This window comes from Rhinolophus ferrumequinum, chromosome 13, assembly GCF_004115265.2.
Source record: "Rhinolophus ferrumequinum isolate MPI-CBG mRhiFer1 chromosome 13, mRhiFer1_v1.p, whole genome shotgun sequence".
Lineage (NCBI taxonomy): Eukaryota > Metazoa > Chordata > Mammalia > Chiroptera > Rhinolophidae > Rhinolophus > Rhinolophus ferrumequinum.
The window spans coordinates 65,732,061-65,751,529 of NC_046296.1; the positions used below are offsets into that span (position 1 = coordinate 65,732,061).

Below are 19,469 nucleotides of genomic sequence, written 5' to 3' on the forward strand. Positions count from 1 at the left end.
AACTCAGCATGTGCGGCCTTGTGGACGGCCAGAGGGACCTGAGGGCACAGGATGCTGAGAGGAGCGCTCGGCAGGGGGTGCCCCTGACCAGGCTCTGCTGTGGGGGCCCTACTGCCCTTGGCCAGCACCAGTACATCAGAGCCTGCCAAGGACCAGAGGACCCATGTAGAGTGGGGGCTCTTCTGCCATCTCTCCCTTGAACCCAGAGGCCATCTGAGGAAGGAGACAGAAGTAAAAACAGCCTTAATAGGGATCTGAACTTGAACTTTACTAAATATCTATTCCAAAGTGACTGTTTTATCCCGAAGAGACTAAGATATCTTTAATCGGTAAGATTAAAGGTTCAAGGTGGTATTTCTCACTCTTTGTTGCCCTCCCAGCAGAATAAAGGTTTGGGAAAAGTAGATAATAAAGTCAAATGGCATTGTTTTTGTATGTTGCATGTAGTGAAATAAATTTTGACTCTGCTAATATTTTAAGTTCCTTGAGAGCAAAGACTGTTTAAGTCTCTGGAGAGATAGTGTATTGCAATAGTTTATTCCAGATTAGTTGTGAGACTTTGGGCAAGTTACTCCACCCCTCTGTGTCTCAGGCTCACTATCTGTAAAATGAGAATAATAGTACATACACCACGTGGTTTTTGTGAGGATAAAATTAATATCTTATTTATTAATTCAACTCAGTTAATATATATGAAAAAACAATAATATTAAGTACTTAGAAAAGTGGTACATAATAGACATTATGTAAGCATTTATTATTAGGTCTTGTAAGACTAGAACACATCTGGATGCTAACAGCTATAAAGTATCTAACATTAACAGATGTTAGGAATTGTTTTACCCATAATACTATAGCATCATATTTTACACATATTAGATGTTAAGACTTTGAACTTGAGAGAAAAGACTACATATACACTGTTCATTGCTTATCAGCTGACAGTCCCCCCATCTCTTTCCTTGTTAACAGTACCCTAATTTTGCTCAAATATAAGACAAAGAGCCTTAATCCTGGGGAAGGTCAGAAAGCATTGTGATAATCTAAACCGATCATGGTAATCTTATTCCCTTTTGCTAGTTATTGGGCAAATGATTCAGTTCTGGCCAGTGAATGTAAGCATCTTATATACCCTGCCAAATCCCTCTCCTGAGCAGAAGTGTTGCTGCTTGTTTCAATTGTTCCTTCATTTTTTATAGCTAAGTAGTATTCCAGTGTACGGATATACCACATGCCTCAATTGTTGATGACTACTTGGCTTGTTTTCTTTTTCTGGCTATTCCAAAAAAAGTTGCTGTGAATATTTATGTATACATCTGTGTGGAAATATGCTTTGATTTTTCTTGGATAGACACCTAGCAATGGAGTGACTGGAACATATGGTAGATATATTATTCACTTTTAAGAAACTACCAAACTGTTTTCTAAAACGGTTGTACTGTTTAATATTCCCACCAGCAGTGAGCGCAACAGTTGCTCCAAATCCTTGCTAACACTATGGTCATTCTTCTGAAATTTCAGCCATTCTGGTGGGTGTGTGATAATATCTCCTAATGGTTTTTCGTTTTTTTTAAAGATTTTATTGGGGAATGGGAACAGGACTTTATTGGGGAACAGTGTGTACTTCCAGGACTTTTTTCCAAGTCAAGTTGTTGTCCTTTCAATCTTAGTTGTGGAGGGGGCCGTTCAGCTTCAAGTTGTGGTCCTTTCAGTCTTAGTCGTGGAGGGCGCAGCTCACCTTTAGGTCCAGTTGCCTTTGCTAGTTGCAGGGAGCGCAGCCCACCATCCCTTGCGGGAGTCGACCCGGCAACCTTGTGGTTGAGAGGACGCGCTCCAACCAACTGAGCCATCTGGGAGCTCAGCGGCAGCTCAGCTCAAGGTGCCGTGTTCAATCTTAGTTGCAGGGGGCGGAGCCCACCATCCCTTGCGGGACTTGAGGAGTTGAACCGGCAACCTTGTGGTTGAGAGCCCACTGGCTCATGTGGGAATCAAACCGGCAGCCTTCGGAGTTAGGAGCATGGAGCTCCAACCGCCTGAGCCACCAGGCCCTCCTAATGGTTTTAACTTGCATTTTCCTGATTACTAATAATGTCAAGTACCTTTCATGTGCTTATCTGTTCTCTGTGTATTTTCTTTGATGAAGTATCTGTTCAAATTTTTTGCTCATTTTTATTTGGTATCTTTCTTACTATTGAGTTGTAAGAATTATTTTTATAGATATAAATCCTTTGTCAGATATATGTTGTGCAAATATTTTTTCCCAGCTGGTGATTTGACTTTTCATTTTCATAAAAGCATCTTTTGAAGAGCAAAGAAGAAATAGCTAACCTGAATAACCCTATATGTATTAAAGAAATTGAATTTGTAGTTGAAAACCTTCCCAGTCGAGACCCATATAAGCTTCACACTAAACATTTAAGGAATAACTACACAAATGCTCCTAGAAAATAAAAACAGGAGAGAAGGGAAAGCTTCACAACTCATTTTGAGATACAACTCATTCTGAGATGCCAGCATTACTCTGAAACCAAAACCAGATAAATCACAGGAAAAGAAAGCTAAACAACATCATTCCTTATGAACATGGAGGCAAAAATTCTTAACAAAATTTCAGCCAATCAAATTCAACAATATATTAAAAGAATAATAGATCATGACCAAGTGAGGTTTCTTCTAGGAATGCAGTTAGTTTAACATTTGAAACTCAATATAATTTACCATATTAACTGGCTAAAAAGAAAAACCATCCCATCATCTCACAGATGCAAGAAAAGCATTTGAAAAAAAAAACAAACCCAACATTAATTCCTGATTTAAAGAAGAAACTCTGCAAACAAGGATAGAAAGGAACTTACTCAGCCTCATAAAAAAAATCTGTGAAGACCTCTTTTCTATCTACACTAACTCCTTAGGAGATCCCATCTAGTTTCATAGGTTTTAAATATTATTTATATTCTGGTGAGTCCTACGTTTACATTGCCTCAGGCCTCTGAACTATGGATTTTTCCCTGCAACTGTCTATTTTGACATCTCTTCCACATTTAATAGGCATCTCAAACTCAATATGCCCTAAACAGAACTGATTTCGCAATCCCCAGTCTTCTCAGAGTTCCCTGTGGTAGACGACCTAAAATTAAGGCCCAACATTATGTGCTGCCTTGACAGCTGGTGAAACCAGGAGGGCCCCACATATCCTAACTACAAGTCCCCTCCACTGCACTCCCATGAATCAAGTCCCCTAACCAAACACACCTTGTCAAGATGACCAGAAGCAGTTCCTACCTATCCCTGAGTAGTGGGTTTGTTTCCTGCCAGTTCACGAAATTATTCTAACTAGCTAACGATACCCTCCTGCAGGACCTGGGGTCACCCATCCTCCTGATACTACAAAGCCTGCCTCTCACAGTCCGTTGTGCACTGCTCCCAAGTGCGTCTCCACTGGCCCTGTGTATGTATGAGGATTAATAAGCTGCTGTTGTTGGTCTCATCTGTTCAGTATTGGCTGCCAAGTGTTCAGCCATCCCTACAACCCTGGGGTGGAAATAGCTTTCTTTACAAACAGGATGAATACAAGGCAATTAAAGCAGCCCCATTGTGATAAATGGTACCTTACCTCAGTGGCTCAGGAAAAAAAAAAAGGGCATTTTGATTTCTCACGCCCACAACCCAGCCATCCCTAAACCCTTATTCATGCCACGCTTATTAAACTGTATGTGGGACTTACCGACTTCACTTCCACCCCAGTCCTATCTCTAGCCTGAGCCAGTACAACACTCTCTAAGGTGGTCTCTCTGCATCTCTGCCTACTTCCCACTGCAGTCTGTTCACCACAGAGCAGTCTAACTGAGCCTCTTATGACATAGGTTGGATCGCATCATTCTTTTGCTCAGAATTTTCTAGTGGCTTCCTGTGACAATTGGGATAAAGGTCAAAGCCCTTACCATGACCGTGAAGACCTCTTCCATCCCATCTGCCACCATCGCCCCTCCTGCCACAACACTCAGCCGCCCTAACAACTTGAGAATCCTGACCCCACCAAGCGTGATCCTGCCTCAGAGCCTTTGCATGTTTGCTCTGCCTGGAATGGCCTTCCTGGCGAAAGCTGCAGGGCTTGCTCCCTCGGTTGGTCTTGGCTCAATGTCCCCTCCCCAGAGAGCTCTTCCTCAATTACGTTTTATAAAATGGCCCACGCTACCTACCATTCAGCTCCTACCTGGCTCTTTCTTCATTGCCTCAGATATTCCGTATCTGTTTACTGTCTGCCTCCACCCAATTAGAAGATCCCTGAAGGCAGGGATCTTGTTCAACGCTGTATCTCCGTGCCTAGAATGTGCCTGGAACACAGACGCTGCTCCGTATGTGTTGCATGAATAAACAAACAATAAAAATGCCTGATTTTTAATATCCCCACCAGGTATTATAAGCCTTAATAATCTTTGCCAGTTTAATATCTGGAAAATAATCTCTCTTTAGCGTGTATTTCTTTGAGTTAGGTTGAGTATACTCTCCTGTTTTTGGGGCTTGGCCTTTGTGTTTTTCTCAAAAAGCTATCCTTTCATATCTTTTGTTCAGTTTCTTTTTCCTATTGCTTTACAAGAGCTATTGATACGTTAAAGAAATTATTCCTTCATCCTTCATATGCTACAAATACCTTTTCCCAGTTTGTCATTTGCCTTTGAATTTGTAGTCACATTATCAATGTTCTCCTTTTGGCTTCTGGTTTTGAGACATACTTAGGAAGTCCTTCTCCACTCCAAGATCATCCAAGCATTCATACTTGTTTTCTTCTAATACTTTTATGTATGTATATATAAATGATTATAATTTTTAGGTCTTTGATCCATCTCGGATTTACTCTGGGGCATAAAGAGTAAGGAAGTGACCTAGTTTAAAAAGTAAACTTAGCTCTAAAATACAATGAATACAAATTTCTGCATACCATTTATGTAACATTGTTGTTTTAATTTTCTTAAAAAATATTCATAATTTAAAAAACAAATTCAAAGCTCACTTGTTTTCCAATATACATTTTTATAAGCACACTGATACATATATGTAAATATTTGTATGCACATCTATGTATGGATGGATATACATGCAAAAAATTCTGTTTTCCACAATTCTCTGGAATGTTATATTACATCTGACATTACTGTCACTATTAAAATATTTTCCCAAGAAAGTTTCTATTTTATTTTTGTCATTTTCTCACTTTCCTGGATCTTGAAGATTTCTTTTTCGTTTTACTGTATTTTGTTTTAAAAAGTCTCTTTTCAATTAAGCTCACTTCTTCATGGAGAAAGGAGGTCTTTATTCTTAGCAGGAAGGAGAAGAGATTTAGTATAAACTGATAACTCAGAGAGAAATTTGATTCTTCATAGGTTGTCACATGTTTACAATAGCTAGAAGGGGAAGAAAAAGGCAGACGTGAACTTTACATGGCCATTTAGAAATGGATGCATCTGTCCCTTGAACATCTCCCAAATAATTTAACATATATATGTTTAGGCTAAAAATAGTAATTTGAGCTGAAAGGAAAACTTAGAACAATTTGGAAAAACTTAGTTTTACAAAAGACAACATTTTAGCGCTGCCCACGCAAGGGACACACAGGTGGTACTGGAGAGCCAGGTCTCACAACTCCTCGCCAGAGGGTCTGCCATTCCAGGTGGGCCCCCACTTCTTACCATGATAACGGCACACAAAAGCACACAGGGAGAGATTCTGTACATATTTTTAAAACAAACAAGTGAAAACAAATAATCCATAACCCCACCCAAAGTAAGACACCAGACTTGATGATGTAGCTTGCAGTCCTGTGTGTCTTATAGAAAGAAGAATTTACAAAGCAATTTCACTTATTTTAAAGTAGTAGAGCCTGAATCGGATCAAATCTCTAACTACCACCAAATCTCTAATTCTAATTACCAATCTCCGACTAACTTTAACTATACCAAGGTATAGTTTACCCAGGAGACAGAGGAACGTATTAATGGTTCACGGAACTGGTACCATTTATAGGGTGTGGGAAATTGTACAGAACACATGACCTGGGTTACTCAACAAGTAAATTGCAAGGGGGAAAAAGAGATAAAGGAGGAATTTACTAACTAAAACACCTCAGGGATATCTCTGCCACTTGCAGTGTAAGGATCTCATTTGGATTCTGAGTTATTCAAAAAAGTGCATGACAATCGGGAAAATCTAAACAGTGACTACATGTTTGATAATATTAAGGAATTACTATCAAGTTTTTTTTAAATGTCTGATTAATGATATTATGGTTTTGCTTTAAAAATGTTTTGATGCTTGGGATTTGCTCCCAAACCATCTAGGGATGAGGGTGGAGGACTGATTTGGGGCAGAGATGAAGCAAGTCTAGTCTTGTTGACAATTGTTGAAGCTGAATGACAAAGCACAGGAGGGTTCATTCTACTATTCTATTTTTGAATACACTTAAAGTTTTGCATAATAAAAAGTTTAAAAAACAAGTAAGATACAGAGAATATAAACTTTTAGATATTATGATTTATAAACATATATCGTCCTAAATTCCTGAAAGGATGTTTATATTTGCACTACAAAACTCAGCCACCCAACAGTTGTGACTACAGATAACTATTCTTGGTTCTCTCATCTGTAAAACAGAAAAAAATAACAGTGCCTACCTTATAGGATGGATAAAAGGACTAAGTGTGAATATACATTAAGCCCTTAACTCAATAGTTGGGACATAGTAAGGCTCAAAAATGTTAATTTCCCCTATACTACTTTAAAATTGCACTTAAAATCTTAAAGCTACGTATTTTAATAATATACAATAAAGCCAATACCCTACTATGTTCAGTAGTAGGAAATTTAAGGGCCTCAATGGCTTTTTCATTGATTGATTTTTAATTAGTTTTTTTTTCAGTTACAGTTGACATTCAATATTATTTTATATTAGTTTCAGGTATACGGCATGGTGGTTTGATATTTATATAATTTACCAAGTGATCTCTCCGATCAGTCTAGTAACCAACTGGTACTACATACAGTTATAACAATATTATTGACTATATTCCCTATACTGCACTTTACATCTCCATGACTATTTTGTAACTACCAATTTGTATTTAATACCTTCACCTTTTAATACCCAGCGCCTCCCATCTGACAACCATCAGTTTGTTCTCTGTATCTATGAGTCTGTTTGTTTTATTTTCTTCTTTATATTCCACATACAAGTGAAATCATGTGGTATCTGTCTTTCTCTGTCTGACTTATTTCACTTAGTATAATACCCTCTACGTCCATCCATGTTAAGATTTCATTCTTTTTTTATGGCCAAGTAATATTCCATTGTATATATGTACCGGTTCTTTATCCTATCGTCTATTGCTGGGAACTTAGATTACTTCCATATCTTGACTATTGTAAATGACACTGCAATGAACATAGGGGTGCATATATCTTTTCGAATTAGTGTTTTGGATTTCTCCAGATAAATACCCAGAAATAGAATTGCTGGGTCATGTGGTAGATCTATTTTTAATTTTCTGAGGAATCTCCATACTCTTTTCTTTAGTGGCTGCACCAATTTGCAATCCCACCAACAATGCACCAGGGTTCCCTTTTTTCTACATCCTCGACAATACTTGTTTGTTGATTTATTGATGATGGCCCTTCTGACAAGTGTGAGGTGGTATCTCATTGTGGTTTTAATTTGCATTTCTCTGATGATTAGTGATGTTGAGCATCTTTTCATATGTCTATTGGCCATCTGTATGTCCTTTTTAGAGAAATATCTCTTTAGGTCTTTTGCCCATTTTTAATTGGATTATTTTTTTGGTCTTTTACCTCCTTAAATTTATTTCTAGGTATTTTTTTGATGCAATTATATATTGATTGCTTTCTTAATTTCTCTTCTGATAGTTCATTATTGGTGTATAATAAAAATGCAACCGATGTCTGAATATTAATTTTGTATCCTGCTACTTTACTGAATTCACATATCAGTTCGAATAGTTTTTTGGTGGAATCTTTCGGGTTCTCTCTATATAGTATCATGTCATCTGCAAATAAGGACAGTTTTACTTCTTCCTTTTCAATTTGGATAACTTTTATTTCTTTTTCTTGTCTGATTACTGTGGCTAGGACTTTTAATACTATGTTGAATAAAATTGGTGAAAGTGGGCATCCTTATCTTGTTCCTGATCTTAAGGAGAACATTTTTAGCTTCTCCCTGTTGAGTATGATGTTAGCTGTGGGTTTCTCATAATGGCCTTTATTATGCTGAGATATGTTCTCTCTATTCACACTTTGCTGAGAATTTTTATCATAAATAGATACTGGATTTTGTCAAATGCTTTTTCTGCATCTATTGATACGATCACATGATTTTTATCTTTCATTTTGTTTATGTTGTATATCACGTTAATTGATTTGCAGATATTGAACCAACCTTGCATCCTAGGAACAAAGCCCACTTGATCAAGGTGTATGATCTTTTTAATGTATTGCTGAATTCAGTTTGCTAATATTTCGTTGAGGATTTTTGCACCTTTGTTCATCAGGGATATTGGCCTATAATTTTCTTTATTTGTAATGTCTTTGGTTTTGGAATCAGGGTAATGCTGGCCTTGTAAAATTAATTTGGGAGCCTTCCTTCCTCTTGAGTTTTTTAGAATAGTTTGAGGATAGGTGTTAATTCTTCTTTCAATGTTTGCTAAAATTCACCTGAGAAGCCATTTGGTCCAGGACTTTTGTTTGTTGGGAGTTTTTTGATTATTGATTTGATTTTGTTAGTAGTAATCAATCTGTTCAGATTTTATTTCTTCTTGATTCAGTCTTGGAAGATTGTATGTTCCTAGGAATTTATGCATTTCTTCCCAATTGTCTAGTTTGTTGGCATATAATAGTTTGTAGTATTTTCTTACAATCCTTTCTATTTCTGTGGTGTTAGCTGTCACTTTTCCTCTTTCATTTCTGATTGTTCATTGATTGACTTAATAGAAATAAAATACAAGCCATTTTATTTACAGGAATTCTCACAAATATGGTGGCCACTTAACTTTTCTTATTTTCTAATTTTTAACTTCAGCTCATTTGAGAGAGATTCTTTCAGGCAAAATGTCATCACAAAAAGGATAAAAGTATTATTTCTCTTACCTAGGGACTATAAGGAAAGCTCTGTTTCTACACCACAATGATAAGAAAAGGTACATAAATTATTCACTAAAGTAAGGACTTTTTATTTCTAAGTCACTAATGATACCTTGTAAGGATTACATTCTTAATCATAAACTCAGAAAACTATCCTAGAGTTATAAGAGATAAAACTAAACATAATATACAATAATTTGTTGTTGCCAAGTATCCTGCTGTGAGTAGAACATGTGTCAAGTGATGTTCCTTGAGCTTTGTGTGACATTGAAAATAAATACATGTGGCAAATGGATGCTGTATGAATATGCTTGTACAAATAATTTCCTGTGATTGGATATGCATACATCTATATTTAAAGAGAGGGCAGTATAAAGGTAAAACTTTCCTTATGAGAAGTTCAAATGTATGCTAAAGGAATAGTCTGAAGTCTGCACACACACATATAAATAAATAACCAGGTGACACAAGTTAATGTTTTGGTGGTCTCGAGTATGTTCAAATTTGGCATATGACATATTTGAGTATTGTTTTTTACCATAGTTTGAAATATTAGTTAAAAATAAATCTTTAAAAATCCAAATCAAACTTCTGTGGGATACCCCAAACCCCTCCATTTCATGTGGAAGACCACTTGAGACACCCTGGCTGTTCGCTTCCTGTGGAAGGACAGGTGAAGTACCTGCCCCTCTCAGGGAGCTCAGGGATAGACATGCTATTAGCCAGTGCCTACGATAGGTGTTTGGACCTAGTGAATTGTCAGTAACTGGCTTATATACAGATGGGGACTTCTATAAATGTGAGGAATATTAAGGGCATTTAGATTCATTAAGATCGTTAGCTCTGCCTCAGAGAAAAAGGATAAACCTCCCATATCTGAAGTGCTCTTGCAGCCTTTCTCTGCTTAGTTCTCAAGGCTTGAGTATTCTCACAATTATTTTACAGGACCCTGAAACGAGGGTTTGTCTCTTTGAACCCTAAGAAATGAGACCTTCTGCATAACAAAATGCTCTACGTCACTGAAGATCTGCTCTCTTAAGTGTCAAAACATTTTATTTTAACCATTTTTGATGGAAATCTTTAAAAACTGAGTTATACATTATTTGATTTTCTTAGGGCATAGTCAACATAATTTTTTCAGCCTTTACAATTATATTATTACACGTCCATTTTTATTGTGGAAATTGTAGAAAATACAGTAAGAAAACAGGAATTAAAGAGAATGTACACAGTTTTGGGACATGCTCTGTGTTAAAGTTGATAAATAGTCAGACTTATTTATTGATGTGACGCTATTAATTGTGTATCATGAATAAACTTCAGACCACTGGAATTTGAGTTCTTTTGTCAGCTTCTGATCCCAATGCTGGCTCCCCTACTGTTTGTCAACTGGATGTCATTTATGTTTGCTGTCAAGATGCCTCTCAGCAGAGCACCTCTCCGTCTCCCTCTTACTTTGTTTCTTTAGATGATTAGGAGTTTGGAAATGAGGCAACTCAGCCTGTCAGAAACACACCTGAAGGCAGAGGAAGGAGGCTTTGAGTGAGGGACTAACGGGCTTCTTGAGACAAGTGCATAAGCTTTAGTCATGGACTTTGTGACATTTTTATTGGGTGGCTGAAGCCCTTTTTGCTCACTCAGTAGTTCTAGGCTATGGTCCAAAGAAACAAGGCTGACATGAATTTCAGTACATAAAGTCACGGTGTCACTGATGTTTTGTCTATAGGTTTTAGTGTTTACTTAGCCTTATAGTCATGCAGAGAAAACAATCTCAATTACTTCATCTCTAATTATCCCAGGTCTATTTATAACGACTGTCTTATATTACACTATTAAGTCTGTAAAGATCATCCAAAAATCCACTGATTGTGCTACTTGAAAAAGGAAAAGGTGTAAACTCCCCGCTAAGTCACTCAGGACCGACTCTGCGACAGGTGAGGTCTCGGCGGGTCCCCTCACTGGCCTGGGCTACACCCTTCTCTCTTCCTCTCAATGAAATCTTAAAATCTGAAAGTACTATGTTGCACTGACCACTGTAAAGGAATGCAGTGCCTTGAATGTGGAATTGTCCCTGCGCCTGGGATCTGGCCTTTCATTGCTGCTGCTACTCCTTAATCATTCTCGACTCAGCTAAACTTTTTTTAGCAGTTAATTTTAATACAGATAACTTCATTTTATCATCTTCATCTTATTATCTTGATACTCAACTCAGGAAGTGAAACTTGTTAATAGAAAATTAGTTTCGTTTAAAATAATAACAGTGATCATAGTTATCATTTATTGAGCATTTACTGTGTGACAGACACGAAATATCTCATTTAGCTCCCATACTAACCCTATGGAGCAGCTTCCACTTTTCATTCATTCATTCATTCTCTCAACAAATAGTTGGTGAGCACCCAGGCTCTGTTCTAGCCTCTTAGATTTTTCATTAAATAAGACAGAGTCTCAGCTAAAGGACCTTACATTCTAGTGTCAGAAGGCAGACAAACACAAAATAAATCTATAATACTATAATATATTTAATAGTGACAAAAGCTATGAGGAGAAAACAGGCAAGGCAGAGAGTGACGAGGTGCGAGTGGTGGGTTGGTGCTATTTTAAACAGGATGGTTAAGAAAGGCTTCTCCGAGAAAGTGAAATGTGAACAAAAAACTGAAAGAAGTGAGCCTGTATGAATACCCAGGGGAAGAGCATTCCAGGCTGAAGATACAACACGTGCAAAGTCCTGCATGGGGAGCGTACTTGGCAAGTTGAAGGAACAGCTAGGAGGCCGGTGTGAACAGGAGCAGTGAGCACGAAAAGGAGGTTAGCAGGAGAGGTCAGAGAATAGCAGGGGCTTGTAGGCTCCACAGGGTCTTCTGATGGTAAGTTACTTGCCCACAGTGAGTAAGCAGCAGAGCTGGGATACGAACAGCCAGATTCATTAGCACGTCCTCTTAACTACCGTGGGAAACTGCCTTATAGACAATTTGTAAGTCAATACGGGAATGAGATTAGTAAGAAAAGACTTTCCGCAATGACAGAAGTCTTTATAATCTAAAACTTTTCCCCAGCTTTACTGAGATATTATTGACATATGACATGTAAGTTTAAGGTGTACAATGTAACAATTGGTTGCATGAATAGATTGTGAAATGATTCTCACAAGATTGGTTAACACCTCCATCCCTAAAACTCTTAGAAGAGACTCGATTGCATAATTCCAATTTTCTTGATTCTAAGCTCACCATTTTCTATTTCCAACAAACAATCTATCTGGCTCTCATTATAGCCAACTCCTTTAAATTACATGTGACTTTTTTAATTAGAAAAGAATACTACTTCAGGCCAAACTAGAGGTTTTATCATGTTTTTATCCTTTGATTTCTAAAAGCATCACATACCTTTTACAGAACTTCTGTGTACTAAGCCAATATAGTGAATTCTTGGTTGTCAGTGACTGGCCTTTCTTCTTCAGGATTCCCTGGAGGCTATGTCCATGGAAACAAGTTCTATCAGTGTCTTCTTCAGTCCAATTGAACTGAAAACTTGAAGGACTTTTTTTTTCAACAGTTGGTGTTGAATCAACGAGTGTGCTAAACTGTTTTTGTAGATTTACCACCATTTCTGGAAATGGAGGGAAAAAAGGAAAGGAATAAAACAAAAACTAATGTTAAATTACAGGTAAAGCCTGTAGTTTACTTGACAGTAATGTACCAATGCTGGTTTCTTAGGATGACAAATGCAGTGGTAATGTAAGAGGATAACATTAGGGAAACAAACTGGATGAGGGAAACTACTTAAAAAGGGATAAAATGGTAAATTTTATGTTATGCATATTTTACCACAATTTTAAAAAATGAGTAAGACAACCTAAAGGCTCTTAACAAAGTGTTCTGAAAGTCACAGAAATACAGGATTTTATATTTTGGTGGGAACTTAAGCTCTGTTTGGTACAACGGCACGTTCCTGAAATACATAGATTCCTGTGGAGATTTCTCACGGGTGATGTGCCTTTGGACGTGCACTGAATACTTGTTACAGAAGAAAAAAATTACTTATGCATTCACTTTCAAGATATTTAGCTTTTCTACAACAGTGTTGCTACTTGGCATTCATAAGAGAAAATGCAACTCACCTCTTCTTTTATATACCACTGATCTGTCAATGGATGAGTGGTAGAGTGGCTTTTCGCTTTTCCACACATACCTGTACAAGGTAGAAAGACAGTTGGAGCCGGATGGAGAAGAAATGGACTTAAACACATTTCAGAGAAGGTTCTCTGAAGCAATGTCTGAAATTCCTGATATTCAGCGTAAAAGCTCTGGCTTAGAATGACTAATTGACATGTGCCTGCAGAGCTTATGTCCTAAGCAAGCATGCAGCCCTGAAGGAGAAAACAAGCCAACAGAACGATGTGCTCCTCCCAGGTGCCATGAGATCCTGAAGGAGCTGTTGATTATACAAAAAGTGTAGAAATGGTTTCCCTCACCACGAAATTCCCTTGCTGCCTATTCTCATAGAGCGAAGCCACCTAAAAAACAACTGTCTCTCCGTGTTTTTGCCCAACTGCCCTTTTGCTGAGGATTTAGCATTTCTTGTGATTCTGATAGGTCAGACAAAATGAACAATATGTTCGAGTCTTCTGCCATTAATGCCGGGAAATTAAGCCTATCCTTGGTGGGAATGAGATCAGGATTCCAGCATGACACAGTCCTAATGGGCCCTGCACTGACTTTACCTATCCGTCCCGAGGGAGTGCCAGACAGGGAGGCCTCCCGTAAAATGGAGATCCTGCACTGATCTATAAAATATACATAACATCGCCTCCTCCAGAGAAAGGCCCAAGAGCCATGTGGGGTTCTTCCAGTTTGGGGATGACCCTAGAGTCAGGCTAAAGGGAAGTGACATGTTCTATTTCTAGTTCCAGGGGCCCATGCTAAACTTGGCCAAGCAGACTGCTGCCCTGGAATAAACATAACACTTAATGTTCATTTTTAGTCTCATTTTTATTCTGAGTTTCCTAAAGTGGAGGATTTTCATAATTTATAGTAAAAAATAACAACTGCCTTCTTCTTGATCCCAGGCCTTTCTTATTTTGAGAGGCAGTGTGGCAATAGGAAGAGGACTGAATCAGGGGACCCCGGCTCTACCACTTCCTAGTGGTATGACCTTGTGTGAGTCATTTGCGACAAATTCTGGAGGTTCTCCATAATGCATAAGGGCAGACTAGAGACTGTCTCACCCTTCTGTATGGCCCTAGTGTTGGCAGTGAATGGCACATGGTAAGGACTCATTCAAATATTTTTTAAAAGAATGAAGGGATGAGTAAATGAACAAATGAATTCAACATCTCTAAATCTGTCTTCTACTTTGACAGGGTTGTTGTTCTGTACAATTAAGGCAATGCATGTAATGCTTCTTTAAATCTACACCATTGTTGGAAGTAATTATTATCCAGTGCTTGACTGAGTGTCTGGGTAGTAGACATTCAAGAAATATCTGTAGGTTTTCTACAAAAAAGCTGATAAGAAACAGAAAGTCAAAAATTCAAATTTTTTTTTTAAATTTATGGTATTTGATAATGGGTAATTTTTTGCCATTCTTTTTTTAATGTTGGGAAAGAAAATGCATAACAAAAGTAAACATTTTAGTAACATTCTGCTAGCGAAATAATCATTTTAACCAATTTAAGAATTGAGATTTTTCTCAAGGATTTAAAAAAGACTTGATAAAATCAGTAAAATCTTGACTTTATATAAAACAGAGATGTTAACTTTTTACTTTGAGTTCTCACAACGATTAAAAATGTTAAGAATAGAAATGAAACTTCTCTCATCATCTGGGGGCAGCAGAGATGTAATCGATGTTAATAGATGACAGTCTTCCCGAAAATTCTGTGTTAACTAAATTTTAATGAGCCACAGCACATTTAAAATATATCAGAAAGCTTGTCATTTTATGCCTATGGTAAATGAGTTTGTGATTCTTTCAAATGTCTTTTTTTTACTATTTATTTTCCTAAATAATAGAAGTAACAACATACTCAAGGTAAAAAATTCTCAAATAATAAAGAAGTCCCCTAAACAGTCTAATCCCAATCTGTAGATAACCCCACTGCTAAAAATTCCTTGTGAATACCTAATCTAGATAGAATTTCTTATGCATTTATAACAAATGCCCACACAGGTGTCAATGCTAATATAGCCAAGGAGGCATTTTTACTCCTTTGGGGTCATATGCCCAGAAAATGGGGAAGGCGCTCTAAAATAACAACTCTGTTTATACTCCTTCTTCAGACTCCTTCTTTAGGACTTTATTTTGCTTACCTCTTCCCCAAACTACAAAAGCTACAAAAAACAGAGACACACCACAAAGTCCTGTATGTTTCCCTCCAGTCTCTATATGATTTGTTTCCCATTGCTAAAAATTAAGGTGTAATTTACATGCAGTAAATTCATCCTGTTCAGTGTATGGTTCTGCTAGCTTTTACAAACACGTACTGTCGTGTAATCACCACCATGATTAATATATAGAAGAGCTCCATGCCTCCAAAACTCTCTCAGGCCTCTTGATAATCAACCTTTCTCCAAACCCCCAGATCTTTAATCTCAGGCAACCACTGATCTGCTTCTCTGTCCCTGTAATATAGCCTTTTCCAGAATGCCAGATAAATGGAATCATACTATATGTAATCTTTTGAGTCTTTCATTTAGCATAATGCATTTAAAATTCACACATATTGTTCAATGTATCAGAAGTTTGTTCCTTTCTATTTCTGAATGTATTCCAGTGTTCAGGTATGTATATTACAGTTTCTTTATCCATTCACCAGCTGAAGGGCATTTGGTTGTTGCCAGTTTGGGGTCGCTATGAATTAAGCCACTATAAACATCCGTATATATGTTTTGTATAAACTGACTTTCATTTCATTTAGGTAAATATCTAGAAGTGAAAATCACTGGGCAGTATAATAAGTGTATGTTTAACTTTATGAAAAATAGCCAAACTTTCCACAATGGCTGCACTATTTTGCATTCTCACATTTGGCAAGGTCAGTTTTTTGTTTGTTTTGTTTTTTGGTCATTCGAATTGGTGTGTAATGGTATCTCATCATGGTTTTAATTTGCACTTCCCTACTAAGAATGTTGACAATCATTTCATGGGCCATCTGTACATGTTTGGTGAAGTATCTATTTGAATCTTTTGTCCATTTAAAAATCTGGGTTGTTTTCTTATTGTCTGAGAATTCTTTATATAAATCTTTATATAAAAAGAATTCTTTATATAGATAAATCTTTTGTCAGGTATGTGATTTGCACATATTGTCACCCAGCTTGTGGCTTCCCATTCTCTTACAAGTATCCTTGGAAGAGCAGTAGTTCTTTCTTCTGATGAAATCCAATTTATCATTTTCTTTTATGCTTTAACAACTTTCATCTGACAACATGGAACATGATATCCAGAAGAATAAAGAAAAATTAGAAATTTATGTCAACAGTCGGGGTTGGATAGGCCAAAACAGACAGGTAACCAGCATGCACAGAGCCTTTGTACCCAAACACTAGTCTGTAGTGATTTACATGTGACTTCACTTACCCCAAAGCATCTACTCTATGAAGTGGGATCTTGGTAATAAATCCCCTGGACAATCTCCTCCCTGGGTCCGTGTCACCCATAGAGACCCAATGACTAAAGAAACATTTCTTCTCCAACAAGGATGAGGAAGAACCCAGTTTCCTAGGTATCTATGGGCTGTCAGAGTAAGTTCACCTCCCTTCCTCACTGTGCATCAAGCATGAATAGTGAGAAACTGTTATTCCTCTCCCCTTTCTGGCAAGGACCCTCTTCCCCATAGTGCTTTTTTCATCCCTATAAGTCTGTTTCTCTATTTCAAAGTTCTCTTAAATTTAGAGAAAAATAATCTAGTTCTATCTCTGAAAATAGAAATTTAGTTCTTAGAGCATAAAGCAGGCATTATTATTGATATTTATGAGGCAACTAGAACCGAATGAATAATCATTTAACTACGTTGAGGAACCTTGATCAAATGAGTGTTATTGTAAATTTACATAAAACACAGAGATATTAACTTTTGCTTCAAAGTCTCATAGAGACTCAAAGTTCTAAAAATACATATGAAACTGCAAATCAGAGACCAACAGAAATGCAGTATATATTATATAAGATATAGTACCTCGGAAAATTTCTGAGCAAACTAAATTTCAGTGCATTGAGGCTGAGAAGTTCAATAGCTTGCTCATGATCACAGAGCTCAGTAATACAATCAGGATTCAAACCCAGCACTGAATCTTTCCTCTCTACAACAATGGACCTACATCAGAATGAAAGTTCAAAGTCAAACAGTGAGGCTGAATCAAATACATTCTCTTTCTGCTTTCCTTTGTTTTGATTTTTATAGGGATCTTTATTTTGGGACAACATTCCAATTAAAGAAGAAAGTTAATTAGAATATGGGGCTAATATTTCTAGGAAAAATGTCACAGTGCTGATGAGTCTATACTGATGAAACTTCAGCTTTGAAATGTAAAGTAACAGACTTGAAAATAAAGTAGGTGAACCTAAAACTAAAAGAAATAACATACTTTGCCCTGGCTTCCTCCCATTTTTGTTTCTTATCATCAAAAGATTTCTTCATAACTTGGTACCATTTTCTGAAATCAAACCATGGCTTATCTGAAAAAAATGAAGTCCACAATTATTAACCAAATAAGTCACATATAATAATTTACACTGTTCATCTGAATCTTCATTCACAGACATAACTAAATATTTATGTAATAGCCCTCGGAAATTATGGGTGGAGTCACTGTCTCAGTACCCTAACATGAGTCCTGAGCAATCAGTCACTCCTTCCTCTGAGTTTCTACCAATAGCACGGCCATAAACGAGGTTATCCTGAAATCATCTTGTTATACGTCTGTTTCTCCTAGACGTGACTACTACCCTTGAGAACAGAAGACATATTTTGTTTGTCACTATACAATAAGGCCTCTTCCTCCCAACCCAACACCCAGCACAGTACCTGGCACATATGCTTCAATATGTTTGAGAATTCATGAATTAAGGAACAAATGATTAATAGATGTGTGAAATGGCACTACAGGAGCTGAATCCAGACCCAGTTTCATCTCCTATTCCTCCATTTCAACTCCTATTCTTGTTCTCTCAATTACTAATCCAAATCCAAAGCTTCTAGGGGTAAGAAAGTAGACTGCATTGGACAGCTGGTGTGAGTGTGTGTTCAAGATGTCAAGGCTTGAGAGATAACAGCATTGAATGCAGTTAAATAGGGTCACTCCTCACTCTTTTATTCGCTCCGTATGGGGGGTGGGATGAGTAAAAAAGGAAAAAAATAAAACAAAAGGTAAAACAGAAGATTAGAGAATGAGGGAGTTAGAAGAAAGGAATGCTGATAGGAGGAAGACGGCTGAGTGAAAGCCTAATTTTTTACACATTCTCCAATGAAGACAGTCTCTCTTAATGTCCAGTTAAAAATCTTTTCAACTGGCCAAAATAATCACTTAAACTAATAGAGCCTTATAGTGATACAGCCACAGAGGCGAGGCAACGACCACCGACCTATAAGGATAGAGGAAAATTATAACGATCAATTAAACACAAGGTCCTTGGACTCTAAGTGAGGTGGACAGCCCCTCATGGAGGATGGGGGAGGTGGGGACAGTGGGCAGCAGGGAACAGCAATCCCTGTGTCGCTGGCAGCGTAGATTTATTTTGAGGATTAGGGGAGACAATGTGTCAAAGAGCTCTGTTGACTCTTAAATATCTACACAGTCTAAGGTGATCCTTGAGCATGAGAAGGGACATTAGAAGACATCTTGCTCAACCTTTTACTCCACAGAGGAGCCAACGTGAAGCAATGTGCAGAAGGAAGGAGTCTGCACATGTTCTGGAAAGAACACACAAACTGCTACCATTAAATCTAAGCTCCTAAAACCGATGAACAAACGTGTGGAAGAAAACAAAAAGTCAAACTCGTACAAGAATAGAGTAGAAACGTGCTTGCCAGGGGTTGGGATGGGGAAAGAGGGAGAGGTCGGTAAAAGTGTACAAATGTTCAGCTACATGATGAATCAGGTCTGGGGAATCTCATGTAAAACATGGTGACTATAGTGGATAACATTGTATTGTATAACTGAAATTTGCTAAGAGAGTTCAACTTAAATGTTTTCACCAAAAAATATGTGACGTAATGGATGTGTTAATTAACTGAATGGGAGGAATCCTTTTTTTACAATGTATACATACATGAAATCACCACAATGTATACTTTTAAATATCTTACAATTTTACATGACAGC

The 19,469-nt window shown here is 37.4% G+C and overlaps 1 protein-coding gene across 3 annotated transcripts in view; it reads right to left on the reverse strand.

Moving 5' to 3' along the window:
* Positions 1-4,759: 4,759 nt before the first annotated feature.
* TAF1B (TATA-box binding protein associated factor, RNA polymerase I subunit B) overlaps positions 4,760-19,469 on the reverse strand; it is a 66,453-nt gene continuing 51,743 nt past the window's right edge. The window contains exons 12-15 of one of the 3 annotated variants that reach the window (XM_033125394.1): positions 17,733-17,823; positions 13,265-13,335; positions 12,531-12,753; positions 4,760-5,402 (exon numbers count right to left, since the gene is read on the reverse strand). In XM_033125394.1, coding sequence (XP_032981285.1) covers positions 5,201-5,402; positions 12,531-12,753; positions 13,265-13,335; positions 17,733-17,823 — 587 coding nt within the window. In that variant the 3' untranslated portion in view covers positions 4,760-5,200. Of the gene's footprint in view, positions 5,403-10,276; positions 10,661-11,066; positions 12,047-12,530; positions 12,754-13,264; positions 13,336-17,732; positions 17,824-19,469 lie in introns of those variants that run through there. The other 2 variants (XM_033125395.1, XM_033125393.1) reach the window with 2 other exon arrangements.